The following is a 14,426-nucleotide window of genomic DNA, read 5'->3' on the forward strand; positions in this document are numbered from 1 at the left end:
TGACCCGTGGCCCAGTTTTACATGTGCAGACAAACACACACACTCAGTATTGATTAGGTGTTGCATTACTGATCCTCTTCAATGTGTCTGTCTGTCTCCCACTCGGCTTTAAAAAGGCTGCTTGACCCTGGCTGCCAGCGGTGCACCTGTACAGGTTGCTATGGAGACAGAGAAAAATGACGACTCTCTCTCTCCGAGGGGTGCTATATTTGAATGAACACCAATAAACAAGCCAGTTTTTTTGTGTTTTGTGGCCCCTGTGGTGGTGGCCGGCTCTCTGCCAGGCAGGATGATGTTCAGAACGACACATTGTTGAACGTCTCTCTGTCTCTGTTTGTCTCTCTGCCACAGATCCAGCTGGTTGATGATGGAGCAGACACCACGTCCCCAGAGACACCTGAGCCCGGCACAGGCAAGGTGCTCAAAAGAGGTAAAGGACACACACACACAGACACACACACAAGGAGAGACACACACACACACACAGAGATAGTGTGTTATAGTTTTGCCCTTAGTCATTACTCAGCAGAAGTTTCCAGCCTCCTGTTTAAACAGTCAAGCGACCTTCTATCAAGTCTGACCTTTCAGAAATAGACGTTTCCTCGTACGCACGGTGCATTTAAATGCGAAAGGAGACAGACATGGAAATCAGCTCTTGTGATTTAAAAAACAAAACAAAAAACAGTATCGGCTGATCTCAGAAAGCTTTGTTTTAATTTATAAAAAGACTTTGTGAATAAGATCTGGGAACAAATGAAATCAGAGGTGAGGCGTCTAAAATGTGATGCAGAAATTACAAGTAGGATTATTGGTAACACTTAATAATAGCTACACACTGTTAAGCCTTAGTTAATTAAACAGTTAATCATTTATGAAGTATTTTATTTAATAAGCTCAACTTTTAATGTGTTTAATGTTTGCATTATCATACGTAATTAATTTAGCATTTATGTTTTATATCAACTACAAACAATAGTGTGAAGTTGATATAAAGTGTTAGTGGAATATTGACTGCACTTTTACACATGAATCTAATTCAGGGGTGTCAAACGTGCGGCCCGTGGGCCAAAACCGGCCCACCAGAGGGTACAGTTCGGCCCGTGGGGTGAAATTGCCAATTGTGAAAATTACAAAGAAGATAGAAGAGGCATAATATTGTTGAAATCGCATGTGTTTTTCTCAAGAAATTCCAAGTTATTAAAAATATTTTGTAAAAGAATAGTTATTAACTGTGAACATCTTATACTTGTACTTCTTTGCACTAAAACAAAAGGAAAATCTTGATTTATAGGTTATATAGCTATTATTTTAATGGTCTGGCCCACATGAGATCAAATTGCACTGTATGTGTGGACCCTGAACTAAAATGAGTTTGACACCCCTGATCTAAATGATCAATACCACTCCAATTTCAAGACAGGATGACATTACTCAGAAGGTTTTAGTGGTGGAAGAAGAGGAAACATGTTGTGTCTCCTTCTGAATGACGGTGGGAAAATGTAAAAAGACGCAGGAAAAGCTGGCTGTGAAAGAGAAAAAACCCGACAGAAGTTTTGCTAAAATGCATGTTTACAAGCTGCAGTGCCTCTGGGAGAAACGTCCTTTAGGGGGGGATGAGACAAAACGAGAGCTTTCTGGTGAATCACACCACAGTTCAGTTGAGCTCAGAGAAGAAAAACATGAAGCTGAGCTTTCAAAGGAAAAGACTGTGGAGGAGCACGGAGGAGGCTGTTAATGTTGTGGGTCGGCTTTACTGCGTCTGGCTCAAGGTGCCCTCACCGTCTGTGCAGGGAACAATGAAAGCAGAGGATTATGAAGGCTCTGTTTCATCCAGAGGTCTGAAATATAAATGTGCTGCAGTAAATATCTCATTACACAGACGGGATGCGGTTTCATTCTGGTAACGAGTCGCTGATCAAGCAGAGCAGCACTGCACTAACAAGGTTTAAATCCCTCTGTGTTGTGTGTGTGTGTGTGTGTCAGCAGTTTGATGTTGTGTAAATGTCAAACTAAACAGCAGGTTTAGCTGTAGCACCTCGTCACCTGTGGAGACAAACGGGAGGATGTTTGGAGTCGACACAGTTTCACCACAAGAGCCACGAGGTGCAGCTGCTCTGAGGAATATCATGGGACAAAGTTGAAAGCTCCAGATCTAAATAATAAATAGATGTTGTGAGATTATCATATCAACAAGTTAAAAAAAAGAGAGAAAAATGAAAATGTGAGAGTTTACTGCATCCTTTCAGAGTCAGAGATGCACGACACATGTTTATTTCCACACCCAGAGGTAGAAATGTGTAAATACACTGTTGCCCATAAAGTTGGAATAATATATAGCCTACATATAAATGTGATTTATTCTTGATAGATAAAGTGTATATCTTCTATATAAATAATGTATAAATAGGAATAAAAGGAGGAATGTGTCTGAAAACAAAATTATTCCAACTTTATGGGTAACAGTGTACATAAATAACTAAGAAATGAAATAAATGAACATATTTTACAGTGGTTATTTGACATAAATATCTTCATTTATCCAGATAGATAGATAGATAGATAGATAGATAGATAGATAGATAGATAGATAGATAGAAATCAGCTCCTAATGTTGTATAGGAGTTAATGGGCGGCTGGATGGGACCTGGCCTCACTCAGAGGCTCATAGTTCAAATTCTGTAAGTCTCTCTGCTTTTGCGTGCACATTGTGTGAAAGATGATAAGTTTGTCTACAACTGCGGAGAAAATCATGTGTGTAGAGTGTAATTTGTGGCCGGGAGCAGCGTGTAAAGAAAAAAAAATCTCAGACAACTTCAGACAACTTCTCCCACTCTAGCCGATGATGTCATCACCCACTCCAGCCTGAACATTCCGCGCAATGCACACCCATTCTAATCTCAACACTTCACCAAAAAAAATTATCATCATCATTGAACAGTGATTGATCAAAAACTATGAAACCTATCAAAATGTGTTAAACCGCATTAACAGACTAGATTTCTATCTACATTTTAAAATTTGAATGGAGTCTCTGGGTAGAAATATGCTGAAGCAGTAGACGTTTGAAAAAGGTCCAATAACTGTTTTTTTCACCTCATTCATTCTCTATTGGGAATTATTCGCAGTCCTCCTCGCTTTACTTACAACATAACAACCGCACATTACTGCATGTGGTCGCCACTCAGGATGGAGCTGGAGTCTGTTTCCATGGCTACGCCTCACTGCTGCTCCATCAGACGGAGAAGTGGTGGTTTTGTTGGTGCATTACTTTTTCAAGTGGGGTAACGTCCAGACTTCCTTCGTGGTGCGCACTGAGACAAAAAGGAGTTGCTTTTTTAGGGCAACGCTGATGGACAAATGAGGCTCGTTACTTAACTAATTCAGATGTTACCTGGCAACAAGAAAGTCTCTCTCTCTTTTAAGTAAAAAGCTGTCGCAGCACAGAGGAAATGGCATGAAAGCACTGAAGATGAAAACTGATTAAACAGTCTAGTTTAAAAAAAAAAAAAAAAAAAAGCAGTGTCCCAAGGTCACTAAATGTTCCTCTTGGCTTCAGTCAGACATGGCGCCACTTTGACGCACTGTATTCAGGTCTGGATGCACAAGATGGAGGAGAGAAAGAGAGAGGGAGAGAGAAAATATGGAAATAGGAAGGACGAGCTCTGTTTTCTCACAGGCTGCATCACTGACGGATTTAAAATCTTATTTTGCTTGTTGAAGCGAGTCGCTCTCCACCACAGCTAATCCACGGATACACACTTTGAAGTTATTCGAGAGTGGATTCTGCTGTTTTGCCTGTTTTATAAAGTCCATCCTGTGTGTGAAGCATTTACCCGGATATTCATTTATTCATCTGTTGTTTGCATGAATGAAAACTGAAAATAAAGAAAGAGAGAATCCGTCTGATTATTACTGTGGCAGGAAGAGGAGTTTCAAAATATGCAAAATGAGAAATGCAGTTTTATAAACTCGTCTGAGAACAGCAGAAGCTCTCTCTCTCTCTCTCTTTGGAGAAAAATTCATTTCTACTGATCTGACTTACATTCTTAAAGAGGTACTACAGAACTACATACATCAGAACAAAGGAAGAAGAGGAGGACAACATGAAACCTTTGGTTATAAATTTGATCCATTTATTGATAGAATTTCTCTTTTCTTGAATTGTTAAACACCAGTCCCTGTAATGTAGATGGCATTGGGTTTAAACCCTTTTGTTTATGTCGGCCTGCAGCAGCTTTATAATATATACAGCAGGGAAAATAAGTATTGAACGCATCAATAGACTTGCATGGTGAGCATGGAGAGGCCATGGCGGTTAAATGCATTACTCATTGTTTTTTTTAATTTTTTATAATACCTGCCGATTCCAGGTCTCTAAAGCTTTCTGTCAGTGATCCTCAGCTCTTGGACGTCTCTTCTTAGTTTTCTTTTGACTCTGTCAGAAATCTTGTGAGGACCTGGTCGTGGCCACTTTATGGTAAAATGTTGTTCTTTTTAGTTCCAGATTAACGGCACTAACGGATAAAACGGTGCATTCAAACACGTCTGATGCATCAGTATGTTCTGCAACATCAGTTTCTGAAGGTCTGGAGAAGCTCTTTTCTTTTCCTCATCATGAGACGCCTCTTGTGTGACACCTTGGTGATGAGAAACCTTTTTATAGGCGTCAACTGGACTAAAGCAGCTGCTATTACTTTGCACTGATAGGAGACAGGATGACTTTCTGAATACTGACAGACTCCAGCTGCTTTCTTGGCTTTCCAAACCTTTTTGCACCTCCTCCTTTTCTTCATGTGTTCAATACTTATTCTCTGTGTCATTTCACTTGATTACACATTACTTAATTTTTGGACATAAATGTTTGGATTTCTTTGTATGTGTGCATTACTTGGGTTGTTATTGACATCTGGTGAAAATCTCATGTCAATAGCTCGATTAGAAATATATTTTCTGAGAAAAATGTTGATGTGCTCAATACTTATTTTCCCTGCTATAAAACACTCCTCAGTTTCAAGTGTGAAATTTGGCCCAGGGACAAATTGTAGGTATATTTAAATCTTGAGCACTGCACTTAATGAATTTTTTATGAATGCCACAAACATTTCAAGGTTGAATTCTTAAATTTTTTAAACATGATGTCTCCCTTCACAGTTTTTCCAGGTTTATTACACAGATTTAATTTTCTCTGTGCAGAAGAGACGACACACACGATGCAAGATGTAGATGTGATCTCTCTGCATGTTTAACCTTGAGCTGCTGCAGCTTTTACATTTACCTGTCAGCCTCGGAGACAGTGAGTGATGCTGATGTTGGTCTGAGCCGGGGAGATGATGTCATAACTGCAACTTCACCGGGAACTTTCTTCCAGAGGAGAAATCTATTGGAGAGAGTAACTTGTGCTCTCTCAGCAGTTCTCCAGAGTCTCTGTATCTCAGCGTTGACCGTCTGGAGAAAAGACAATAAATGATGTTGACTCTAATCTAGTTGCAGCAGGATCTCTGTGGGACTTTAAACCTTATAAAGGACAATAAACACAGATTATGATCTCACTTTCTTTGTTTCTCTCTTTATCTCCTCAGAGATCCTGGAGACGCCCAAGTCCACCAAACTGGTGAGTCACACAACGCTGCAGTAAAGTCACACTAAACTTCCTCTGTGGGAAACCAGCAGCAAACACACACACACACACACTCGACATGACAGACTCACACACTCACATACCTGCACACACACACACATGCACATGCACACACACTCTCACTGTCATATCTAAAGTAAACACTGCTGCTCTGCTGTTTCAGCTCAACTCAACACCGAGAGTTTGTCAATCTTTGTGTGAGGAGAGAAGAAATGAGTGTATTGGCATTTACTCTATTTTACAAAATAAGATTAACACATTGTCTGCATTTAGGTTAAAAGGAGGCATTAGATACTGTAGAGTTAGATAAAATAGAAATGTAATACCCTTTTGTCTGACACAGAAGTAGAAACCAACTATACAAAGGAGTAGCTAATAAAAAAATACATAATATTATAAACTGTCCACACAGCTTTTTACTACTTTTTACTTCTATTTTACTTTATTTTCCTGAAATTACACAAGTTCTGATTCAGAAATATCTAAATAGTGTTAAATCCAGACTACTGAACGCCACTAAATCCTCACACTTTATAGAAATAAATGTTTTATTCACATTATCTGGAGTTGTGTGTTTCCCAGTGAGCAGAACAGAGCAGAAGGTGCTGTTTCCTTATTTGACCAGTAGAGGGCACCGTTTGCTTATACATGCACTTGCAGTTGTGATTATTTATTAAGAGCAACAGATTAAAAAAGATCCCAGGAGATTGTGAATTAAAATGGAGAAGATGATGTGTTTATCAGCTTCATAATGACTCTCCCAGGTCTTTATGAATACGATTGTGGTGGCAAAAAATGTTGCTCCTTCACCAAAGTATTTAAAAAAGGATGACTGGACACGTCAGCTGTCTTTCTTGAGTTTTAATAAAAGGGCATTCATGAATGGAGTCACACACACAACCAAACAGGAGAACAGTCAGTGAGTGAGTGAGCTGAAGAAGTTTAGAGACACGCTATCTTATAGTTCAACAAAGCTTTGAACAGACAAAATATATGGCGCCATGCCTGGCTTCACCCCCTGATAGTGAGAGTGGTAAATCCCCACAGGCACTGTGTCAAAGAGATCCTTCAGGTCCTGACCTCGGGCCTGCTCTGTGTGGATATTGCTTCCCCTGATAAAGCCACATAAATTGTCATCATAGGAATGTTCACTCGAATAACATGTTTGTGCCCTAGTCTTAAAGCATATAACATGCTATGCCAAAATTTCCCATTACATTCCACCCTTTTTAGCATTTTTATGCTAAACCAAACAAGAAACAGGAAAATTTTGTACTGAACTACCCCATGACCTTTGGTGCCCTGCCCCGCACCAGCCAACCGCCAGCACCCCCAGTCTCCAACTCGGGAGTTTACAGACCCCAGGCAGAGGACCCCAGGTCACAGGCACAGAAGAGCCAAAACCCCTCCCCTCACTTTACAAGAGGAGGGTAAAAGACTCATCCGTCTAGCTGCTCTTAACTTAATATAAAAGGGGAAAAACCTCGAATATGATGAGGAAAAATCCCATAATCAATACTAAACTAAACTACTTCAAATAATATGCAGAAGACCCAGAATAACACAAAACAAATCAAATCAAACTGTGAGACTAAAAAACGTAAGGAAAAAGATTAAAATCATAACACGGTGTAAGCTGATAAATCAAACATCTCCAAAAACCATGATCGTTGTTCAACTATAAGTAGAAATCACTAACATTGATTACACAAGCGTAATTAGACTAATAATAAAAAAAAACAAAATGTAACAGTTCTTTTCACACGTCCTGGCACACAGTTCTCCATGAGTTAACCCTTCGTGACAAGGCTAATGCTTGATTCCCTCTCATACATCAACAGGACATGACAGCTCCAATACAGTTCAGAACAACACGCATAAAACATAAGTTGCACATCAGTGAGGAATGATTAAGGCAAAATACAAAGTTAAAGCATCTCATCGTCCTCCCCAGAAGGGGGGAAACCCACTCGTCATTCCAGTCCACCACTGATGTCACCAATGGTACGAATAACCAAAAACATGAAACAATCAGAGATATCAAAACTGTGTTTGTGAAATTCAGACTTTCAGTAATCACCGTCATGTCCAGCAGTAGAAACAAAATCACAAGCAATGATAAAATACTACTGTTAAAGATAAGCAAAAACATCAAACCCACACATATAGCAATGCATGAAAACCAAACATGGTGTTTTGTGATTATCCTAAACTGAAAACATAAAAAAAAACAACCTTTATTGGTTACATCACTCAATGTGAAAAATTATCAACACTGAATATGGAAACTTAAAGGAGCTCATCCTGCAACTCTGTAGTTATTGTGAGAGTGAGAGTGATCCTAAAGTCAATGTTTATGAGAATTGAAACCTGCGACCATATCAGGTCACATCTGAAGATGTCCAAGTTGTCGTCCCACATTACCTGTCGCCATCACAGGTTATCCACGTGCTGATGTACCCAGAGACTGCTCCCTGGGTGTAACAGTGAACAAACTGCGCTTCTCTGAGTAGTAGGATTTGTGGTCCTTTGGGAAAAGTGGAGTTGTTCTCAAAACAACTGTGGAAACATTCCAGGAACAACCCTTCAGCCCCTCGTAACTCACAACAGTTGCGTTGAATCCTCAGCCGTTCCTCTGTCGGGTTGTGAGCTACGAGTGCAGGGCCATTTCTTTCTGGGTAAAAGCAATCATTGCCCCCAGAATTTTAGGAAGAGGTGTTCAACGGCACAGAGTTACCTTTCTCATGTGACAGGGCAGCGCAAGCACGGCAGCTTGCGTTGGTCAGCACCCTTGCAGCTCTCATCACTGCCCTGCATCCAACGTTGTCCTCCCGCTCGATGTTGTGTTACTCACAGTAACAGCAGATGTCTTCACCAGAGTGCAAAGCATGTGGTGTAGATTTGTGGTCTGGGTGAGGTGAATCTGTCATGACGTTGTTGCTCGTCCTGCGGTTGTAGATGTCCTTCCGTAACAGCACCGACAGCCACGCGGTGATGGAGATAACCAGCAGGAAACTGGTCGCCACCCTTAGGCCGCACCCGAGCTGCTTACAGGGATGTCATGGTCGTTCACCACGATGTAGTCGCCTGACCTGCGGTCACACAGCTCTGTGTCTGCTGGCCCTGTAGGGCAACCTTCACCTGTTGGTAAAATTTATACGAAAAACAAACAACAGGAAAAAACAAACAGACAACAACAAGAAATGCACAATACCACATCATTCATCCACACACTGGCCAGTGATTCCATACATACTTCAATCATTCAATCATCAGTCACCCCCCCATTTGACACATGGTTCAACCCATGTGTCACCTTCACACTGGAGGAAAATGTAAACAAGGGAGAAAAACAGCACAGATTGCCCTCGCCCAGAGACAGTCTTATCAAACGGGTGGCGTCTGCCAGCGTTAGCCACAACTGTGGGGATGGAATCAGGGATGTTAGAGAAAAACAACTGGCACAACATTTGTGAGACAAGAAATAGCCTTGAAGCTACATGTGCAGCTGCATTCGTCCTGGTAAGACCTAAAGAGGGAAGGGGTCAATGTCGTTAATGTGGACTTTAGCACAACAAGGTGTTCGTTTGGCATCAGAATTTCATCTAAAAACACCATCTAATGCTGATCATTTAAGTTCCATTGAAGTTGTCTCCATTCACCCCAATGTGTTCAACATCCTGAAAATGACCAATGTACAACAAATACTGAGTGGAGTATCCTTTAACTCTGGCCTGTGGGAGCAAACAGACATTATGATGGTCACATGGTCATGTGGCTTTCCAGCTTCAACAGTTGGCAGGAGAGAAACAGGGTTAAAACAGTATTTGTCAGAAATCATAGTCCCACCCTTCTCGTCAACAGTTAAGGTCCAAGTCATGAGCAGTCAGGTAATCCAAGTGTCGGAGGTTTTTCTACTACTACTTTAAAGTCACTGAAAAACTTTCGTCAGTGTCCACAGTCGTCAGTGTCACATCTAAGTGACAGGGTTTGAGCTTTTAGGCCTTTCCCATGAGCAATTGCTGCTAATGGTGCCTAAATTACTGCACAATGAACAACCCATTTTCTGCTTGCTTGCCATGGCCAAAGAAAATCATAATACCTGTTTCTTTAAAAGGTTTGGAGATTCTCCGAATTGAAATTTTCTTCTTGAATGAGAGGGATTTTTCCTCTGCTGAGATCACGTGACCCAAAATGTGACCTCTGTGGCATCAAACTGCAGTTTGGACAGGCTGGCCTAGTGCCCCTGTACAGCCAGGTGGGTGAAAAGAGCCAGAGCAGCTTTAATGCATCTCTCTCTGGTCTCACATGCAATCCAAATACCATCAACATTCTGCAACCAAAACACTCCCCTCTGGCCGCTCCAGAGTCTCCAGTCTGTCCCTCAGAGCACAGTTATGAATCGTTGAAGATTCACACTGACCCTCACGCAAAACGAGCGAACGCATACAGCGTCCCACCAAAAAACAACAAGGCAAAACCAAAATTGACTGTCAAACTACATGAAAGCGTTTGAAAGATCAACAACTAAAAAAAGTCATATACTATGTGTTGGAATTCAAAACAAAATAGTGTATGGATTCTGTACCATCGGCGCCCTGGCCTGCACAGCAACATTGACAGCCTGCAGGTCTTGCACAAATCTCCACTCCACAGGCTCGCCCTCAGGTCGAATCTTATGCACCAGAAAAAATGGGGGTTCTCACTGGAGAACCAGCACATGGCACAATCACACCAGCTTTCAACAAAGTATCAGGCATAGGCCTAATGCCTTCACTTGCATCATGTCTGAGAGGATAGTAGTCACAACAGGGCCTGTAGTGTGATAAAATTGTCATAACCACAGGCTCACAATTTTTTAATTAATCAGAAAAAGAGAAAAAAAAACAAAAAAACATAATGTTTACTTCTTGCCCCGAGACGACTGAGAATACGCTTTAATGCCGAGATCTGTTTAACGGACTTAAACACTTTTCTTGTCAATGTGAAATTTGGGATAATCAAAAGATATGATTTAATCCACAACTTCGACATCATGATTCAACAATTTGCAATTTGCCCTCAGGACTTCATTAAAGTGCACCTGAGGATCAGCCGTCCAGTGTGAGGAAGCTTTCAGCTTCTGCACCTTATGATCCAAGTTTGTAGGCTACTGTACATGTATGATATCCCAATGAGATGTGTGGTTCAGATTGATGAGCCTACAAAAATTCGCCACCTGTGTTGGCAATGTCAATGAGTCAATAAATTTAACATTATCTCACAATAGTCTATTTCAATTCAAACGATCTTTGTCCAGCATTATTTCATCAATGATACTTTTACTGTCATAACAGGAGTGTATGTGTGTACTGCAGCGCGGGCATGTGACGTCAATGTGTGTGTGTGCTCTGAGCTGCAGCACACCAGAGCAGGGGGAGAGTCACTTTCCCCTTTAACATGAGTTGTGTCGGGGTGGTGGAAAAGCATTGATAGTTTTTTACCCTTATCTCACTTATACCCCGTTGGTGTACAAATCAAAGATAACCCTAACAAACAAATAAAATCATTTTTCATCAATTTAAAACTGGAAATGTTTCCCAAATTAGGATCAAATGCATTTTAGTGGACCTGTGTATCTTAAAAAAAATCAAAGGAAAATTTCCCACCCACACCAACTTTCTACTAAGACGTCTCGCTGAATTTAAGCTATTTCTCACGAAATGCACAGCCTGCTTAACTAGAATTAGTGGCCCCGGACTCGACCCGACCGAGATATTTCAACATGTCTATCATCATTGTGTACCTAGGTTCTAGTTGTGTGTGTTGTAGTTCTGCTTCGAGGCTCTGAACTGTTTCTAGCATGAGCTCAGTTTCAGTGTTAGTGTTTGGGTGTGCAACATGTGTCTGTGTATCAGTGTGTGTGTTAGTGTAGGTGTTCTCACGTGTTTCCAATGCGCTCCCAGCTGCCGGCCCAGTGTCTCCACCAGACCCGTCCCGGCCTGCACTTCCACCATATAGTCAGTCCCAATTCACCCTCTCTCTCCTCTCATTGGGGCAGTACCGTGCCCAGTGTCCTATCTTGCCACACCGAAAGCATCGGCCCCCCCTTTCGTTGCCGCGACCTGCTGCTCCGCGTCCGCAGCCGGCATGGTCCCGGCCTCGGTTCTGAGACCTGCGTCGCGGGTGGAGTTGGCGGTCGCGGCCACAGCTGCCCCCTCCGTCACCACTGTCCATGTTCTTTATCAGTTCTGCAGCCAAGACTGACATGCGTCTGGCTCGTTCTTCCTTCTCCATCTTTTCCTTTTGGATGGTGCGTTCAGCTTCAATGGCATAAGCCTTGACTTCGTCCAGGCTTACACAGTATACCAGTGGCGACTGTGCACAGACAGCATGTTTACCAGCCACTGTCCATGGCATGGACACGGGCTGCTCACATTGTTCTTTTCCCCGGGCTTGGGGAGCGCCAGGCAGGGTGGGAGCTGCTGCTGCTGATGATGATGATGATGAGGAGAAACATCCTGAAGTGACGATGAAGGTGGGGGTGGAGGTGGATGGCACGGTGCAGTCGAGTCCAGGTCTGGATCCAGCTTCAGACACCGGGGCACGGTCCTGTTGGAGCCCTGCCTACACTCTGCTTCACACATCCACATGTCAAAAGCTTTCCAATTTATCCTAATTCCCTTCTTGCTTTTATTATTCCGACGCAGCAGTCTCGCATTTAAAGCCTCCAACTCTTCAACGCTCAGGCTGCCCATTTTTGGAAATTTAAATTCTCTGACCCACAGATCTAATTGGGCTATGGCTTCCTCTCCATAGTTATCTGTCATGTACTTTATATTTGGGGCTTCGTAATCTGGTCCCTCGGATGGATTACCTTCAGAGGGTTTACTATTCTCTGCTCCCATGATTATTCTCTCAGACGTTTGCAATTTTATTTAAAAGAAATCAAATTTAGATTTACTTTTTTTTTTTTTTTTTTTTTTACTCACTATTACTCCTTTAATAGTAATAAGAAAAGTGTCACTGTTAAATAGGCTAATGATTTTTTGTTTTAAACAGACAAATTTAGGTTACTTTTCTTTAATTACTAATTAATTTACCATGAAAATAGTACTACGAAATTTGGATTTTTATTTTATTTTCATTTAACAGATTCCAACCTTTTTAATTTTACTCTTACTTTTTCTTTTTCAGACAGTCAAAATTGTTAAGCCAACCTAAACAGACAAACAAAATATACTTCTAAGTCTAATGGCTTCTAATCACAGGAATAGGGACTTGAACCCTATTTTTTCTTTTTGTGCTAAATCTAGTGGACTTGAACCACAAGAGTAAGGACTCTAACCTTATTTTATTTTATTTTTCCCTCTTACTGCTAAGTCTAGTGGACTTGAACCACAAGAATAAGGACTTGAACCTTATTTTATTTTATTTTCCTCTTTTACTGCTAAGTCTAGTGGACTTCAACCACAAGAATAAGGACTTGAACCTTATTTTGAGGAAAAGCCTGCCCTCTCAAACTCCGTGCTCCATTCTTTTACTGGGAGAGACACGGTGCCCGGCACGTCTGCCGACTCTACTTTTAAATAGTAGGCAGAGAGGCAAACTTTGCGCAATTTGGCCTTTTTCTTTTTTCAAAACTCACCAGAAAGAAACAGCGAAGTGTCTTCTGTAGCCACCGAGTTCGTTAGACCCCAACAGTGAGAGGACTCCGTTTTCCCAGACGTCAGGCCCTCTTCTCTACCTTCCTTTGGGGAGTTAGAGGTTTCCCAAGGGCTTGGCCCCTGGAGCGCGCGTTCTAACACCCTCGGTCCAGAGGTCCCGGAATCCGCTCACGGATGAGGTCCCTTCGTGGTCGCCAGATTGTGGTGGCAAAAAATGTTGCTCCTTCACCAAAGTATTTAAAAAAGGATGACTGGACACGTCAGCTGTCTTTCTTGAGTTTTAATAAAAGGGCATTCATGAATGGAGTCACACACACAACCAAACAGGAGAACAGTCAGTGAGTGAGTGAGCTGAAGAAGTTTAGAGACACGCTATCTTATAGTTCAACAAAGCTTTGAACAGACAAAATATATGGCGCCATGCCTGGCTTCACCCCCTGATAGTGAGAGTGGTAAATCCCCACAGGCACTGTGTCAAAGAGATCCTTCAGGTCCTGACCTCGGGCCTGCTCTGTGTGGATATTGCTTCCCCTGATAAAGCCACATAAATTGTCATCATAGGAATGTTCACTCGAATAACATGTTTGTGCCCTAGTCTTAAAGCATATAACATGCTATGCCAAAATTTCCCATTACACAGTTTATTTACTGCAGCTCTCTCTAATATTCCTCTATTGTTAAATGGTAGATTGAGCTTTGTCTTTTATGACAGAAAGTTCAAATTAATTTACCTAAGGAGAATTTTATTTAAAGACATGAAATAATTATTAATCAGGGTGTCGTGGGTGAGAACGTGAGTTATTAATTAATCATTTATATTATCTATTAATATAGTTGTTTCTTTGAAGTGTAGAGCATAAGTTAATCATGTGTCAGACCTTAGAAGTTGTTAAATATTTTAAATGCTCCTTGACCTCAGAGGTTAAAATATTTTTTTTTCTTCTGATCTTTAATAAACTGTAAAGCAAAACTTTATTTCCAGTGAGGAAATAACAAATCCTTCCATCCTGAAGTTTATCTCATCCCGTTACGTCTCGTTGGGTTCGGGGCTTAAATGTCAACGCAACAACTGACATTTACTGGATGTTTCACAGAACCAACAGTTCACACACAAAGAGAGTACTGACCTGTAGCATCATTTC

The 14,426-nt window shown here is 41.4% G+C and overlaps 1 protein-coding gene across 18 annotated transcripts in view; it reads left to right on the plus strand.

Moving 5' to 3' along the window:
* The window catches only part of dctn1b (dynactin 1b), a 61,490-nt gene that overhangs the window by 14,120 nt on the left and 32,944 nt on the right, over positions 1 to 14,426 (plus strand). For all 18 annotated transcript variants that reach the window (XM_085768203.1, XM_085768202.1, XM_085768206.1 and 15 more), the window contains exons 3-4: positions 352 to 430; positions 5,580 to 5,611. In XM_085768203.1, the coding sequence (XP_085624329.1) occupies positions 352 to 430; positions 5,580 to 5,611 (111 nt within the window). The remainder of the gene's footprint in view (positions 1 to 351; positions 431 to 5,579; positions 5,612 to 14,426) is intronic.

The sequence above is a fragment of the Trachurus japonicus genome, chromosome 22 (assembly GCF_045865225.1).
Source record: "Trachurus japonicus isolate A0001 chromosome 22, Traja_1.0".
NCBI lineage: Eukaryota > Metazoa > Chordata > Actinopteri > Carangiformes > Carangidae > Trachurus > Trachurus japonicus.